At 35.3% G+C, this 16,130-nt stretch overlaps 2 protein-coding genes and 1 non-coding gene across 3 annotated transcripts; 2 read left to right on the top strand and 1 right to left on the bottom strand.

Annotated features, from left to right (window-relative positions):
• Nucleotides 1-1,595: 1,595 nt before the first annotated feature.
• TRNAS-UGA lies at nucleotides 1,596-1,677 on the bottom strand. Its single transcript has one exon. It is a non-coding gene; the product is annotated as a tRNA-Ser (tRNA).
• Nucleotides 1,678-2,393: 716 nt separating this feature from the next.
• On the top strand, nucleotides 2,394-4,476 carry LOC112524639 (mitochondrial import inner membrane translocase subunit TIM14-1). The gene is made up of 3 exons (XM_025134566.1): nucleotides 2,394-2,479; nucleotides 3,287-3,465; nucleotides 4,059-4,476. The coding sequence occupies exons 1-3, from the start codon at nucleotides 2,477-2,479 to the stop codon at nucleotides 4,213-4,215; spliced, it is 339 nt and encodes a 112-aa protein (XP_024990334.1). The 5' UTR covers nucleotides 2,394-2,476; the 3' UTR covers nucleotides 4,216-4,476.
• Nucleotides 4,477-7,771: 3,295 nt separating this feature from the next.
• On the top strand, nucleotides 7,772-15,206 carry LOC112513397 (calcium-binding mitochondrial carrier protein SCaMC-1). Its single transcript, XM_025119649.1, has 9 exons — nucleotides 7,772-7,952; nucleotides 8,092-9,600; nucleotides 11,281-11,698; nucleotides 12,042-12,186; nucleotides 12,692-12,807; nucleotides 12,891-12,969; nucleotides 13,139-13,372; nucleotides 14,003-14,587; nucleotides 15,073-15,206. The coding sequence occupies exons 2-8, from the start codon at nucleotides 8,400-8,402 to the stop codon at nucleotides 14,351-14,353; spliced, it is 2,544 nt and encodes an 847-aa protein (XP_024975417.1). The 5' UTR covers nucleotides 7,772-7,952; nucleotides 8,092-8,399; the 3' UTR covers nucleotides 14,354-14,587; nucleotides 15,073-15,206.
• The last annotated feature ends 924 nt before the right edge of the window (nucleotides 15,207-16,130 follow it).

The raw sequence follows: 16,130 nt of genomic DNA, 5'->3' as shown, positions 1-16,130 counted from the left end.
ACTAAGTTGTTTTGCCAAAGATAATCTTAAAACCACACGGAGAGAGATAATCAAACTAAGGTGTCGTTTACCAAATGCTTATTTAGATAAAAGTTTATCAAGTCAATTTACTTTATCGGATAAATATGACAAAAACTAAGAATTTTACCCGGTAAGAGCGAAAGCAAGAATCTCGAGTCTTACCTGGTAAGTGAGTACAAATACTCTTACCATGCTTAATGCTTACCGAGATAAATTGTAGCATACAATGTGTTTTAGTAAATAAAATCTTGTCCGGTAAGTAAGTGATAATATTGAATTTTACCGATAAATACTTACCGGGTAAGTGTTTAGGTAAACGTCCCCTAAGAGTATATTACAAATTTGGTCCCTGTACTTTGTTAAGAATAATATTTTTTGTCCATACGGTTTTAAAATTACAAGATGTTATTATGGTTTACAAAAGTATTTAGATCTGGATCTGGCCCTTTTCTCTAACGACGTTATATTTCGTTGAATGAGGAGCATTTTCGTTCTTTTATCAATTATTTTTGTATTTGATCCAGTCAAAAACCATAAGGATTAGTCATTCATAAAATCGATTATGGGGCTGTTTACCAAATTTTCTATTAAGTCATGTATGGATAAATTTGCATGTCTGGATAAATTTGTCTGTATTGATAAATTTATGTTGATGTTTACTTTTCTATCTGAATCATCAGTCTGAATAACAGAAATGACCAATTTACCCCTGAGAATAAAACAGAATAAACAACTTTCATGGCTCGGCTAGAGTTTCTTTCTAGCAACAAAGACAAGCAAACAAAAATTGAACAAACATGAAATCGATAAAAAGCAGCTAGGGTAGCAACAAACACAAGCAAACAAAAATCGAACAAACATGAAATCGATATGGAACTTGAGAGCAATCGGCTGTCGATGAAGAAGAAGACAACGTAGACTGTCGATGGAGAAGAAGAGAGCAATCGGCCGATTAGGGTTCTTTGAAGGAGAAGAGGGCGTCGACTGTCAATGGAGAAAATCGAGTATATTCAGATAAAATCGAGCAGCAACGAGCAGCAAAATCGAGCATAATCTATAGATAAGGAGAAGAGTTACCTTTGGAGAAGAGAGCCTTGATTTGAGGAGAAACTATTTCAGCCGATTAGGGTTCTTGGAGGAGGAGATTGGAGGAGAAGATTGGATTAGAAGTAGCGACTATTGGAGGAGAAAAGAAAGGCGTGGGTTTTGTTGAAGGGTAGGCACGTCTTTTTCTTGGCTTAATGTGGACAAGTAATGGTTTCCTGCTGTGCGAATAAGCCCGAGTCTGGGCGAATAAGCCCGAAGTAAACAGCCTAAAATGGCTGTGCGAATAAGCCTATTTATCCGGTAAGCTCATTAAGCCACAAGTAAACAGGCCCTATGATTGATTAATGTACATAAAATCAATAAAAAAAAAATTAACGTCCATTAGAGGTAGGACCGAATCTGGACGGTTTTATAAATTACAATGACCATTTTATAATTTTAAAACTATAAGGACAAAATGTGTTATTTTTGACAAACGACAGGGACCAATATTGTAATTTACGATTTTACCATGATAAAAAAAATTGCGTCGACAGCAGGGTTCGAACCTGCGCGGGCGTAGCCCGATAGATTTCAAGTCTATCTCCTTAACCACTCGGACATATCGACTTCTATGTTTTCTTCTCTATTTTTTAGGTCATATCACTTTACATTAGGTTCTATTTGGTACTAAGTATATTTATTCTGTTTGAAATTGTCAAACCACTATCCATATAAGGAAATAACTTCAAAAAATAAATAACTAATCATTACCACATTTGAAATTCGTATGAATGCATTTCTGGGATGTTTGGGATTGCTTATAAAAACAATTTATTGACTTATTTTGGTGTGATACCGGTAATAAACACTTTTGAGTATTTGAATAAACAACTTATACCGGTGTCAAACCGGTAATAAGAAGTTTTTGAAGAAGTTAAACCATTATAACTTATAATAAGTTGATAAGTACTTTTATAGAAAAACATAAGTTTCAAATAAGCAATCCTAAACACCCCCTTTATTATGGGTTCGAAAATTACATCTTAAACTATTTTTTCTTTTGAAAAATTATGGGCTCGATAAATATGGCGATGCATTTGTCTATGCTTCTTGTCTTGGCTCGTTACTTAAACCATCAAAACTCGAATTTGATAGCAAGACGAGTCTACTCGACCTTGACTCGAGCCAAAACTTCCCAAGAATCGGTCAAAATTCAAACCCATGATTAGTTGGGCTCATTTTGTGTTGTTTTAGTTCGTTCATAAAATGGGTCTTTCCATGGCCCAATCAAGAATCGTAAGCCGATGCCTTTTTTTCCTCTTTGACGATTTTTTTCTGTTTAATTACCGGTATTGTCTGTTCGTAGAACCTTCAAGAAACCATCTTTGATGCAAATCTTGTCTTTCATCTTCGAATTGTTACTCTAATGGTGAGTTTTTTCCATCTCTCGACATTTATTTTTTGTTTTCCTTGTTGTAATTCTCAATTTTGGAGTTTAGCCTTGTTCATGCGATTTGGGAATTGCTTGATTTACCCTAAGAATTTTACTTCAATTACTAGAAAGACTTCGATCGTTCTAAGCGTTTGCTGATGAATCATGCTATAAGTCATTGAATCTTATCTGATTTCTGCGTAAATTTGTTTCGTATGTAAAATGGTGGTTTTGGGACACCATAAGCTGAGTTCTGCAACTTATTGAATCCTAGATAACACATGAAATGCTTAAGTTATTCTTTTAATTGTTTGTATGTAAGATTGATAGAGATTTCATTAAAGATTTAGTGGCTTGATTCGGCCTATGCCATTTCCTTCAATTTCTTGTTTCCATTTTGCAGGTCTCATGCTCTTTCTTGAATCTGTTTATGAATCTTGGTGTGTTTCTTTGCCTTTAATGTGTTTGATACTTGTTTTGTTATTAATTTCATCCAAACCTTACCACTTTCCACTTTAATTCTGGTTTTAGATGCTTGAATTTGTGTTTGGTTGGTACTTTTGTGTTTTTCTCTCTCTGTTTTATACATGAAATCCAATATATTTGATTTTTCAATTTATAAACCATTGTTTTATTCGAAACATCAGAATACAACAGCATCAACGATGTTCATATTCATGATAAATCTCTATGCATAATCTTGATCGACTCTAGGATGAATTGAAGACTGTTTTTAGAGACCCTTTTCGGAAAGGGACGTGAAATTGGGCCAAAAAGCTAACGAGCCTTAGATGTGTGTATCAGGCTACACCGTTTATAGCTGGGCTTGCAGTAGCGGCTGCAGCCATGGCTGGTAAATACGGAATTCAGGCCTGGCATTCTTTCAAAACAAGACCCCCGAGACCTAGATCACGCAGATTCTATGATGGTGGCTTCCAACAAACAATGACGAGAAGAGAAGCGGCTCTAATCCTTGGTGTTAGGTAACTTAAACTTATTATGAAGAAAATTTACGCACTGTTAAAGAATTCTTTACGTTCAAGCTATCATTTAATCTTGTAAGATTATGATGTGATCACTTAAACTGCTGATGGCGTCAAGTTCTACGGCAAAAGTGACCTTTAGAGAAGCAAATTTATCGTACTCAAAAGTCTAAAAAGCTTCTCTTTTTATTTTCGTCAAAGAGTTTTCCTGTATAACGGTAGCTAAAGGGTATTCTAGACTTTTCCATTGAAAATACCATCTAAAGGAAATCTACATGTTTGTAAAGATTCTTTATTGCATCCTTCATATATTGATTATAGATTAAGATAGGATGACTAAAATTATTGAAGAAGGAATGCATTACTCCAAGATGGGAAGTAATCACAACATAGATAATTGACAAAATGAGTCTCCATGCTATACATGATAACATGTCTAACACTTAATATCGAAAGGGTATTTTAGACATTTGTCATATGGGAAGTAATCACAACATAGATAATTGACAAAATGTGTCTCCATGGTATACATGATAACATATCCAACAGTTATTATCGAAAGGGTATTTTAGATATTTGTCATATTTTGACAGAGAAAGCGCGGCAGCAGACAAGGTGAGGGAAGCACATAGAAGGGTGATGGTTGCAAACCATCCAGATGCAGGAGGCAGCCATTACTTGGCTTCAAAAATCAATGAAGCCAAAGATGTGATGCTTGGAAAGACCAAGAACAGCGGATCCGCCTTCTGATCAGGTGGGACCCACCGAAGTGTTTCGGGCTATTTTGCAGCAAGATATGGTAATCTACAAAAACCTTGGTCAGTGTTGTTGATTACAGGAAAAAACTGTATCCATTGTTATTTCTTTGGATTGTGTTGTTTGAATGGTTAGGAAATGGACTAGGACAATGAGTATCTGTCATGGTCTAAAGAGTTGTTGACCATTTTGTCTGATATAATGATATAACAATTTGACTTTGACTTCTATGGTCAAACAAATTTCGGCTTTTTTTTTACATTTTTGTGACAACAAGTTTGTAATTACGTAAAACGTTGTAACATGAACGGAGACTATACAAATAGAAATGTAGAAGGAGGTGGTTTTTGGGCATTGTGATGGTTGAGAATGTACGCAAAACCGTTACACCTACAATAATTGTTGTTTAGACGTGGGCATAACGGTAATGCGACCAAGTTCTCACTATTAGATAACTAAATCAAATAAATATAGTATGTCTTACATCGAGATAGGGTCTGGGGGTATGATTTATGTAGACTTTGCTTCTATCTAAGAAGGTAAAAATGTTATTTTTGTAAAGAATTCCGACATCTGGCGTTTTGGTGTAATTGAACTTCAAAGAGAATCAAAGAGTTAAATAAAACTACAACACAAGTTAGGAGATGGATAGTGCACATTACTATAAGCTGCCATATGGCAGGGTCATAGGGGAGCAAGGTCAAGGAAATGTATGGGGTGCTGACACTTGGTGTTTGGTGAATTTCAATAGCTAATTTCGGTGTTTTAGTGACATTGATGCATGTGCAGTAAGTGGCAATAATGAGGGTCTTCAAGTGCAGGGATGGACTCAAAACGGTTTTTGTGATTGCACGTGTAATCTTTTCCTTTCTTTGTCGTAGTCTAAAAAATTATAAGGTCGTGAAAAGTGTCATTCTATTATTTTGTTGTATACAATAGTATATATTTTAGAACTACAATCAAGACACAAGTTTCGTTTGTAGAGTTGGTTTGTAAGACTTTTATTCCATTTTAGACTCGAGTTTGAATTATGTTAGTGTCATTTACTTAACTTTTAGCTTTTAATTTCAGTTTTATCATGTTTCTAGAAAAAAATTGCAATAAAAGACTTTGAACACATAACCTCACATATGAAAAACAATGAACTAACCAACACACCCATGATGATTTTGGAAAAATATCCTTATATTTGTTTTTTATAGCCAAACGGTATCATCACTTAAAGAAATTTATGGATCAGTCTCATTGATGTTAATCACTAATAAGTGAATTGTCCCATTGATGTTAATCACTAATAAGTGAATTCACCCATTGATGTTAATCACTAATAATTGCTATGGAACTGCTTATAACCTCTTTAAGTTCTTGATAACTGTAGATAACCATCTATCTTTAAAGGGTATTTCCATTCTCGTTTTTACATATATAAATTAATTACTTTCTTAATTTTTTTGCTCTCGATAAACGTGAATACAAATCTTATCGTTGAATACAATGTTGAGATATTATTTAAAGAAAATGATTTCCTTTTTCTACCATATCTAAATTCTTGATTCAAATCTCATCTTATTGATTTATCACTAGTTCTAATCTAAGGGGTTGTTTGTTTACTTCTTAATTGTTTTATTAACAGACAGCCTCTGAATCGTTGAGAGGTAAATCTTGTTCGGGAAAAAAATTGACTCTTAATGATTCTAAAACTTTTAAATGATTTTGTATCTTGTACCCCTTAACCATTCAACGTCCTAGTTTCATTCTGAACAATTAGCAAGCAATTATATTTCGTTTTTACATTATATCATAAGAGCTTCTTAATAATTCCGATCATTTAATCATTTTACACCAAATTATTAATTAACCGTTAAAAACCCCTAAAACATTAGAACTTAAAACAATATCGTTTTTGATTATCTTTTCCGAAGGTGGAAGCTGTAATATGAAACTACATGATTATAATGAATGTGCTTTATTAAAATTAGATGAAAGTAATAAAAAAAAAACGTGACCAATTGGTGAAAATACGTGGCGATTGGGAAGTAGGTGAAGCATGCCACAGTTTGCCATGTGGAAACGCATCTATAAACGTGTCCACATGCATTACTACACGTAGCACTCCATTCATTATTTTTTAATTATTCATGTCTGATCTGTCAAATCGTTTCTTTATTACATTTTTTTATCAAAAATATTTACATATTTAACTATTCATTAAACATTGTTATTTTTCACGAATCAGATCTTCAAAATACAGCATTTATCTTTACCATGATTTTTGGCTTTACCAATCTATAAAATGTCAGTTGCAATAAATTGGAATATATATTCGTTTTTAAATAATTATTTATAATAAAATAGACATATAATTATAAAAAAAAATATTTATTACATTTTCCAAGTTAATTAAATATCAGAAAAGTGATAAATGTCGTTTATCATGATTAAAGATAAATTAAAACATAATTAACTTATTTTTTAAAAGTATTATTATAAATATAAAAATAAGAAAGTGGATAATATTTTAAGACAAAAAAGTAAAGAGTAGTATAAATAAAATACCAAAAGAATTAAAAAGTAAAGTTCACTTATGGCCCTTGCGTTTGACATCTCATAACGATTTCCGTCCCTCCTATTAACAACCATTATCTTTTTCGGTTAAATCTAGTTTAATGATGGTATTTTAGTCATTTTACTCGTTTTATTAATTTTCTTATATTTACAAAAACTATCAAACTTTAGGGACTTGTTACATAATTATCTTTAACATATTAGATACACACACACATATATAGACAAGGACCAAATTGTCGGGACCTGTTGCTGGACTCCGTCACCGGAGGATCAAGATGGAGGCAACCACCGTCTCCTTCTCCACTCGTTTCTCCGCCATCATCATTCTATACCTAAAATATGAAAATCAAATATAAACCACAAACAGGTCCTGGTTTGAAACTTCATTTTGGTCTCATCATCCCTAAAATCTTAAAAAATCTAATCTAATGGTACAAGAATTAGACATAAATCTTAGGCTCAGAGGAGGAGAGTGAGCCATAACTCACTGTTATCACCATTTTTTTGCCACCAACGTTCCCCATTTTGGAACAACGATGAAATGGAGAATGAGTGGAGGATCTTCCTCTGGACAGGTGAAGAGGGTATATGCTGGGGAAAATAAGTCATAACAGTCTCTAAAGTTTGATACTTTTTGTAAAAACAAGAAAGTAAAAAAAAAGGTAAAATAACCAACTTACCCCTCATTTAATTGGACTTAACAGAAAAAATTAGTCGAAGTTAGGATGAGGGACGGAAACTTTTACAAGGCGTCAAACATGAGAAACAAATCTGCTAAAATAAAATAGAAGGACGAAAACCGTTGAAATTGATAAATATTAGGGACCAAAAGTGAAGTTTACTCGTAATTAAATTACATTATGAAATTAGACGAGGGGAGGGGTGTGTCCTTATCCGAGTAGGATACACGCCATCATTATCCACAGTCATCTCTTATCTCTTTATTTGTTTTTTTTAACTACAATAAAATTATATTTGAATATAAATTTTATTGATTGGGAAAAATACTCCATAAATAGTCGGAAAATTGGAAGCCTCTTCTTCTTCTTGGTTGTTCGCAGTCACCACCACCATATCCCGCTTTCTATATGCATACAAAGCCTACACCCATCCGATTATATATATGATCCAGATTTCTTCCAATCGTCTCTAATTTTTGCCAGGTAATCTTTTCTCATCGCCTAGGAGCCAACCTATGCAATCTCCATTGTAGATTTCTATCAAGAAATGATATGTATAGATACAGATTTCAATTTCACTGTACAGTACGCGTTTTATGATATTTTATGTGTATATATATAGATATACCATCTACATCGCGGATTCAGAGTGGGATTTTCAGTAGCTGCTCTCAATCTCATCGAATTGCTACGGACAAGCTCGATTTTCACTTTTGTTTTGTCCGTACCGTTTTCGGTTCCTAAGTATTTGGTATTTGACGAGGTGTTTGTTTTGATGGGTAAAATTAGGGTTTTTGGGCTATGAAGAGGTATTTTTTAGGTCGACTTTGTTGATCGTTATTCAAATTGGGATTTGGGTTTTCTGTGAGTGTGTTGAGATTCCAGATTTGGTAATTAAGTAGGGTTTGGAGATAGGTTTTTTTTTCAGTGATGGTGAATGTGAATGGGAATGACCCCTTGGAGTCTTTTCTTAATTCGATTGAACTTGTGAAGAATGCTCTTGGTCCTCTTGAATCCAGTTTTAGGAAAGCTGCAAGAGACTTTGAGCGTAGGTGGCCTGGTAGTAAGAATGAAACGAAAACAGGCGAAATTGCAATGAGAAACGAGGGTAAAGTTGAATTGTTTGGTGTGAAGAAAAAAAATGGTCAGGGAATGGTTGGTGATGAAAGAAAGAAGGGTTTGTCAAGTAAGGTCCCATTTAAGTCATTCTTGGGTATTTTCATTCAAAATGATGCCGGTAACAGTGACCGCAGGGTTGATATGTCCAAGAAAGAGTTAGATGTACAGGATTGCAATAAAGAGGATGGAACTTGCATTAATTGCATGCAATTTGCAGTGACCTGGTCTTTGCTGGTGAGTAGTTTTGTTCAGGCTGTTCCGGGCCCATTCAGGAATGGTAAAAAGAAGCTACAGAAAAAGACTAATGGAGATAAGCTTTGTAAACATATGCATGTGAGTGAGTACAAGTCAAAGATTTCTAGAGATAAAAATGACTTTATGGCTAAAGGGGCATTCCCAGAAGATATTCCTGGTGATACAAACCAGACAAAATTGAAAAGTGGGCTGATTTTGCTACCATGTGAAGAAACATTGGAAACTAAAGATGGAAATAATATGTCACTTGAGCACTTTATTGGGTTTGTCTTTGATCAGCTTGCTCTGAATCTACAGAAGTTTGAGTTGGGTGCCCAAGAAAGTGGAAGCGAGAAATGTGACTTCTCTAAGGTTCCTCCCCCTACAAACCAGGTTGATCATTTTAAGGCTGTTGGTAGTCTTTTGGAAGGTAAAAAAGCAGATTTCAGTGGATTTTTGGGAAATTTGAAGTTTGCAAGAGTTGGAGGCGTTCCATCAGGTATTGTCGACTTAACTTCTCCGGTTAAGGGCGAGAGTGATGATAATGTTAGCTCAAATGGTACAGAAGAGAATGTTAGCAGTTTCTCACAGAAGATGGCTAATGGGTTACTCAGTATTCCTTTATCAAATGTTGAGCGTCTGAGGTCCACATTGTCTACTGTTTCATTGACGGAACTAATTGAACTTGTACCCCAGTTAGGACGGTCGCCAAAAGACCATCCTGATAAGAAGAAACTTTTCTCGGTCCAGGATTTCTTCAGATACACAGAGGCAGAAGGTATGTCTCTTTAGCAGCTGAAAATTTTGACTTGGCTTATCAATTTGATGGCATCAGATTGTTATTACAATATTGAAACAACCAACATCCACATATCATGTATTCTTAAAATTTCCAACCATGTTTGCTCTACATATTAGTATGCCATCTAAGATCTGATTTGAGAGGTTTACTATTCTGTTCAACAACAATCTTCACTTTCAAATGATTGCTATTGTCCAACATTGGTATAATCCCTCCTTCCATCTCCTGAATCGTCTTTCGAGAGCCAAGTAAACTAGTTTTCAACATCAAAATCAGTAATAATCTGCTAAAATCTTTTTTTTCCAATATCCACATTAAATCATGTAAGAGGTACACATGACATATTTTTTATAAAAAGGATGTTAAACATGTTAAAGAATGAATGTTGAAACTTGAATTTGATCAAGTATACATATCAGGATTGGCATCCAAAAATGGTAAGTGGAAGTATATCATGTAACAGAGATTGCATTTTTGTTTGATATTCTAGAAACACTCGACATATCTTTCCATGATATTATGTGGAGATAAACAATCATGCTCCAAAAGATCCATTCTTGCACTCACTGGTTTTCGAGTTGATAATCATTGCTGCTTATCTTGAACGTAGCTAGTAGAAATAAGTAAATAAGATTCAACTCACTCTCTACGAATCCCACTGGTTGGAGGGCTAAGCTTTAGTCTAGACTCTAAGATCAGTTGGAGATTTATCATGATGTTAAATCTACTCACAAGGTCTTGTTTTTAAGTCTTTTTGCTTGCGTTTTGTTTTACCCTTTAAATCGTCAGTGAAACTTGCATCTACCTGTTTTTTGCACAATAGTGCTCCTTTACCAGTTTTTCGCTTTAAGCTTTTAGATGAGTTGATAACCTTTCTACAACTATGGTCAAGCCTAAAAACACTACCATGCAGAAGAATTGCGATGCCTCCCTGAAACACCTGCCATTCTCTCAAGCCATAAGCACCAAAGCACTCCAAAATGTGCAGTTACAACCATTTTGTCTCATTGTCATCCTAAGCCACAAATGGTGGTTCATAAGATGTCGGCAATCACTTTAAGGAGCTGAGCGTAATGTTAGGGAAAGAGCATAATGGTATTAAGAAGCTTGCCTAGATGCACACACCACTGCCGCAAATGGTTGATATTGAACCACATAAAATCAAAGAAGCGAAGGCAATTCTGAATATGTCATTATTGTTGCTATAGTTTTATTAGTAATTCACGCAGTTCTTGAAGAAACCAAGTACATTAGGTTAACATACAAATTCATAATTATTCTGGAGGTGGAGAAGAGCAACTTGCTCAAATAGCACAAGTAGAACTTCAAGGTCCATTGTTATTCGAAATATATATCTCATATATTCTGGTCTACTGCAAAAGGTTTGAGATTGCATATGTTTCTTTCCTAAAATGCTTAGCAAAATTTGAACTTTTCTATATGTACCTCCTGCTCGCATTTTTCTTATGTGTTTGAGGTTGTTACATCCATAGCACATCATCCTGTTGGATTCACGTATAGATAATAAAAAATACATTAAACATGTCACTGGATTCTTAATGGTTGATTGCACTAGTTATATTCATTCATTATATTTTTTGCCAATTGATCCCTTCATTTTGTGCCTTGGAAAAACCCCCCCATTCAAATGGGCAGGAAGGAGATTTTTTGAGGAGTTGGATAGAGATGGTGATGGGCAAGTCACTCTGGAAGATCTTGAGGTTGCTACTAGAAAGAGAAAGCTTCCTCGGAGATATGCTCATGAATTGATGCGCCGCACTAGAAGGCACTTGTTTTCAAAGTCATTTGGTTGGAAACAGTTTTTGTCCTTGATGGAACAGAAAGAACCAACAATCCTTCGAGCTTATACTAGTCTCTGTTTAAGCAAATCCGGGACGTTGCAGAAGAGTGAAATCTTAGCATCACTAAAAAACGCAGGACTTCCTGCAAATGAAGATAATGCTGTTGCCATGATGCGCTTTCTCAAGTCCGACACTGAAGAGTCTATTTCTTATGGGCATTTCAGAAACTTTATGCTTCTTCTCCCATCTGACCAGCTTAAAGAAGATCCCCGGTGAGATAGATGGTTCTTAACGCGATCTTTATTTCACAACTGAATATATGTTGTTACCCTTCTCTTATATATAGCCAAAATCCCGGAAAAGGAAAGCTACTTGATGATGTTCTTCTCTCCTCGTTTATATCCTTAAAGAATTAAATTTAGTAAGGCCAAAATATATATACAAGTATGCAGCATCAGGTAGAATCTAGAATTGAGGCATAGCTGCATGGTCAACCTCAACGTGAAAGTTTCTTGTTTTATTTACTCGTCCACAGAGGAACGATGCTGCTGAATGGCACTCATACACAATATTGTTTCATCTAACCCTTTTCTTACCCTTTGGTAAAACTAACAGGAACTTATGGTTTCAAGCTGCTACCGTTGTAGCTGTGGCACCTCCTGTGGAAGTGCATACCGGAAGTGTTCTAAAATCTGCATTGGCTGGAGGCCTTGCTTGTGCATTGTCCACGTCTGTAATGCATCCTATTGACACAATAAAGGTAAGTTGTTATGTTTCAAGAGTTATAGCTGATTCGTTTCACAGTAAGTTTCCTAATTTTGTTTGTGAGAATTAAAATGTACCATTTTCAGCTTAAAGCTTTGTAGGAATTAATTTAATTTTAGATATAGAAGTTAAGAACTGCATTAAACAACCCAACAAGCACTGGGGTTGGAAAAAAAACGTGAGGATCATATCGACTGTGAATATGGAAAACAGTAAATTTGACAGTTGGAGTCGAGCAGGACATCTAGTGGAGCAGAGGGAGTATCATGCAAAATTTATAATATACCGACAATTTGATCTCCTTAGAAAGAGCATTCTCAAGTTATCCTGACCCTGGTTTTCTCCAAAATATTGTGAGGTTATTGGATTGTTAAGTAATTATGCTAGTGATGCAACTACTAGACGGAAAAGAGTGTTTGTGGTTGGCTTTGACTCCAGCTATATATTACATTGTTGGCATTCTTCCGGCAGGATCTGACAGTAGCTCGTTGTATTGTCAGACTCGAGTACAAGCATCAACCCTTACTTTCCCAGAAATTCTTGCAAAACTTCCACAAGTTGGAGTTCGTGGAGTATACAGAGGCTCCGTTCCTGCCATTATAGGACAATTTTCAAGGTTCAGTTTCATTTCCCTTTTCGTCTTCTTTTTCTTTGTTTATCTTCTGACATACAAATAGTTTGGTTAACATATCGTTGCAGCCATGGATTACGAACTGGAATCTTTGAAGCAAGTAAGATTGTGTTGATAAATGTTGCTCCAACACTTCCAGACCTACAGGTAAATACTATATATATCATGAGATCATCTGAGAACTGAATCCGCAATTTCTTTTTTATTTCCAATTGCAACTTGTGCTCGCATTCTTCCGTTTCTTTTCTTGTATATTTGACCACTTTATTACATGAAAATTCAATATTGAATTATTGTTTTTGTGAATATGTTCCAGGTTCAGTCTATAGCATCATTCTGTAGCACTGTTCTGGGAACGGCAGTAAGAATACCGTGTGAAGTATTGAAGCAAAGGTTGCAGGCGGGCATATTTAACAACGTGGGCGAGGCAATCGTCTGCACATGGCAACAAGATGGTCTTAGAGGTTTCTTCCGTGGGACCGGTGCTACTCTTTGTCGTGAGGTTCCATTTTATGTCGCAGGCATGGGACTTTACGGAGAGTCCAAAAAGGTATCTTTGTTTTCCATATAAAAAGATACACACACACACACACACATATAGAGTCGGTTATACGAGAACAATAACTAAATAAGAAAACAGTCGAATCATGTGATTTTACACTAAAATCACGTGTAAAATCATATTTGATTCACGTCAGGCCACGGCCACGTCGCCCACACACCCTTGCATTTTCTGTTGGTGTAAAATCACTTGTGATTTTGCAGGCTGTTTTCGTATCCTCTTATTTTGTTGTCATTCTCGTTTGAACCTCCCTCTATACACACACATATATATAGAGAGAGAGGGGTTCAGGGAAAACCCCAAAAAACTGAGAAACTGGGGAACATCATGGTAACGTAGACGGTATGCACATGTGCATATAAGTAATTGAAGTTGTTTCTTGGTTTTTATGCGCGTGAGCATGTTATGCACATGTATATACCTATGCAAATGTACATATCTGACAAATTATTTGCATGCACATGTGTATACCGTCTAGATGAACATTTACCAGGTGTTCCTCAGTTTTTTTATGCAATATTTTTGTCATTGTTTATTACCATTTTTCTTGATCTTTTTGAGAATCAATAGACATCTTAGATTATATATCTATATGACTTGGAGTTTTTTTTCCTTCAGGTTGTTCAGCGAATATTGGGACGAGAACTGGAACCATGGGAAACGATTGCAGTTGGGGCTATATCTGGTGGTCTAGCTGCTGTCACTACGACACCTTTCGATGTGATGAAAACTAGAATGATGACTGCACCTCAAGGGCGGCCTGTCTCAATGTCAATGGTGGCATTATCAATTCTCCAACACGAGGGTCCACTTGGATTATTCAAAGGGGCGGTCCCTAGGTTCTTCTGGATCGCACCACTCGGTGCTATGAACTTTGCAGGCTACGAGCTCATGAAAAACGCTATATCCAAAAGCGAAGAGCAGCCAACTCTAGAGCAGCAAGCTGCAGAGCAGCTTTCACAGAAGTAGCAGCAGCGGTATTGATAATTGTTTGGTTTTATTTGTAAGCATGTGAAACGCCCTGAGGAAGTTTTGAATGTTTTCCACAATCGAGTGGCGACACGCTACAAATTTCATCTGCCGACATCTCGATGGTCATTTTTAGGATGTTTACATCCGAAACCTGTATGGATTGCTAGTCATGTTAGCAACATCCCTTTTTGTTTCCTTCTACATGCACATTTTGACTTGCACTGTACATGACTTGTGTTGAATTATAATCGGATTTCTACTACAATCGTGTGAATCACTTTCCAAATTCGATATTTCGACCGTATATGCCTGGTATCACGAAATCCGAATTGGGATAATTGTAAAAGCAACAATCTTGATTTTGGTAGAAATCAAGATCAAAACTAGAGAAAAATATAGAGTGTCTTCAAAGTTCGTATCTGTCCCAAAACTGATCATTCGAAATTAAAACTCAAAACTGTGAAAACGGGAGTTACTAAGTTATAGGATTCACAATCATACCACAGAAAAATCAAGAATTTTCCAAATTAAAACTTTGTTTCCTTCAAAGTTCAGGGGGCGTTGCCCCCTAAATATTACCGGGACCGACTTAGACTAATACAAGCGTGCACTCCACACTCTCCATACTTGTTTTAGAACAAAGTTCAATCCCTTTGAAACACACGTATAAAATCCATTACACTTAATGTAACCGGTGACACTAAAATCACCAACAACTTGTGTAGGTTCTTTATATGAATTTCGTTGACGCAGACTCTGTGTAAGTTATTGCCATCGTTTGTTTCACGAGCCGTGGACAACGGTGATATGTTTTTGTTCTAGATAGGGATTATCGTCGCTATTTCCTAAATTACTGATTTTACGACCATTATGAAATAGTAAATACTCACTGTTTTCTACAATACTTATTTTATGACCGTTAGGAAGAGGAAAATTTTAGTCATACGGATGATGTTTGAAATCGAACCACGTTTTCATATTAAAATTAGATCGACCGGTCAGTAATTTTTTTTTGATTAATCTGGATATCCAACCTGACTAATCTCAGGGCGACCACCTGATTTGCAGATGGTCCGGAGTCATCGCATTTGAATCTCCGTGACCACAAGGGGATTTTTATTCCTATTTGGATTTAAACCTGGGACCTCCAAGTACTTTCGACATTTGAAGCCAAGCTCAAACCAATCAGACACCACCCTTGTGGTTCCAGTCAGTAATTTCTTTTAATATATATATATATATATATATACATGATATTTCAAAGATTTGGTTGATTAGATAGCCTCATTATAAATACATAACATGAAGACTTGTTTCAGTAACGTTTCTTCTAAAACCTATTTGTTTAATAATCAAACTAAGTAATAAATTATTTGTTTTTCACTTTTGGACAAATATGGAAATTATTGATTTATGACTTATGAGTGTTGAAAAGTCAAATCTATATGATCTATCCACCTAAATAATAATTTCTACCCAATTTATGATTTTTACCCATTTTGCCCTTTTAATTATTATTTGATTTAAAAAACTTATTGATGATCACACATTTGGATTTATTCACTTAATTTAATTGTAATGATAAATGTGGAGTTACTCAATTTTGGTTTTAGGTGTTGTTTATTTACCTATTAATAGTTTCATTAAAAGACAACATTTGAATCGTTAAGAGGTGAATCTTGTTTGACAAAAAAAATCTATCTCTTAATGAATCTAAAAACCCTCTGAATGATTTTGTATTATGGATCTCCCTTAATCATTAAGAGCCCTAATT

The sequence above is a fragment of the Cynara cardunculus genome, assembly GCF_001531365.2.
Source record: "Cynara cardunculus var. scolymus isolate 2C chromosome LG 1, CcrdV1, whole genome shotgun sequence".
In the NCBI taxonomy this organism is placed as follows: domain Eukaryota; kingdom Viridiplantae; phylum Streptophyta; class Magnoliopsida; order Asterales; family Asteraceae; genus Cynara; species Cynara cardunculus.
This window is presented reverse-complemented; position numbering and strand designations above follow the sequence as displayed.

Bases quoted from the DNA above. Each gene is read 5' to 3' on its own strand.
- LOC112524639 (XM_025134566.1), top strand. The intron at 3,466-4,058 runs GTAACTTAAACT...ATATTTTGACAG, and splicing joins GCTCTAATCCTTGGTGTTAG to AGAAAGCGCGGCAGCAGACA.
- LOC112513397 (XM_025119649.1), top strand. From the start codon at position 8,400: ATGGTGAATGTGAATGGGAATGACCCCTTGGAGTCTTTTCTTAATTCG. The intron at 9,601-11,280 runs GTATGTCTCTTT...TCAAATGGGCAG, and splicing joins CAGATACACAGAGGCAGAAG to GAAGGAGATTTTTTGAGGAG. The intron at 12,970-13,138 runs GTAAATACTATA...AATATGTTCCAG, and splicing joins CAACACTTCCAGACCTACAG to GTTCAGTCTATAGCATCATT.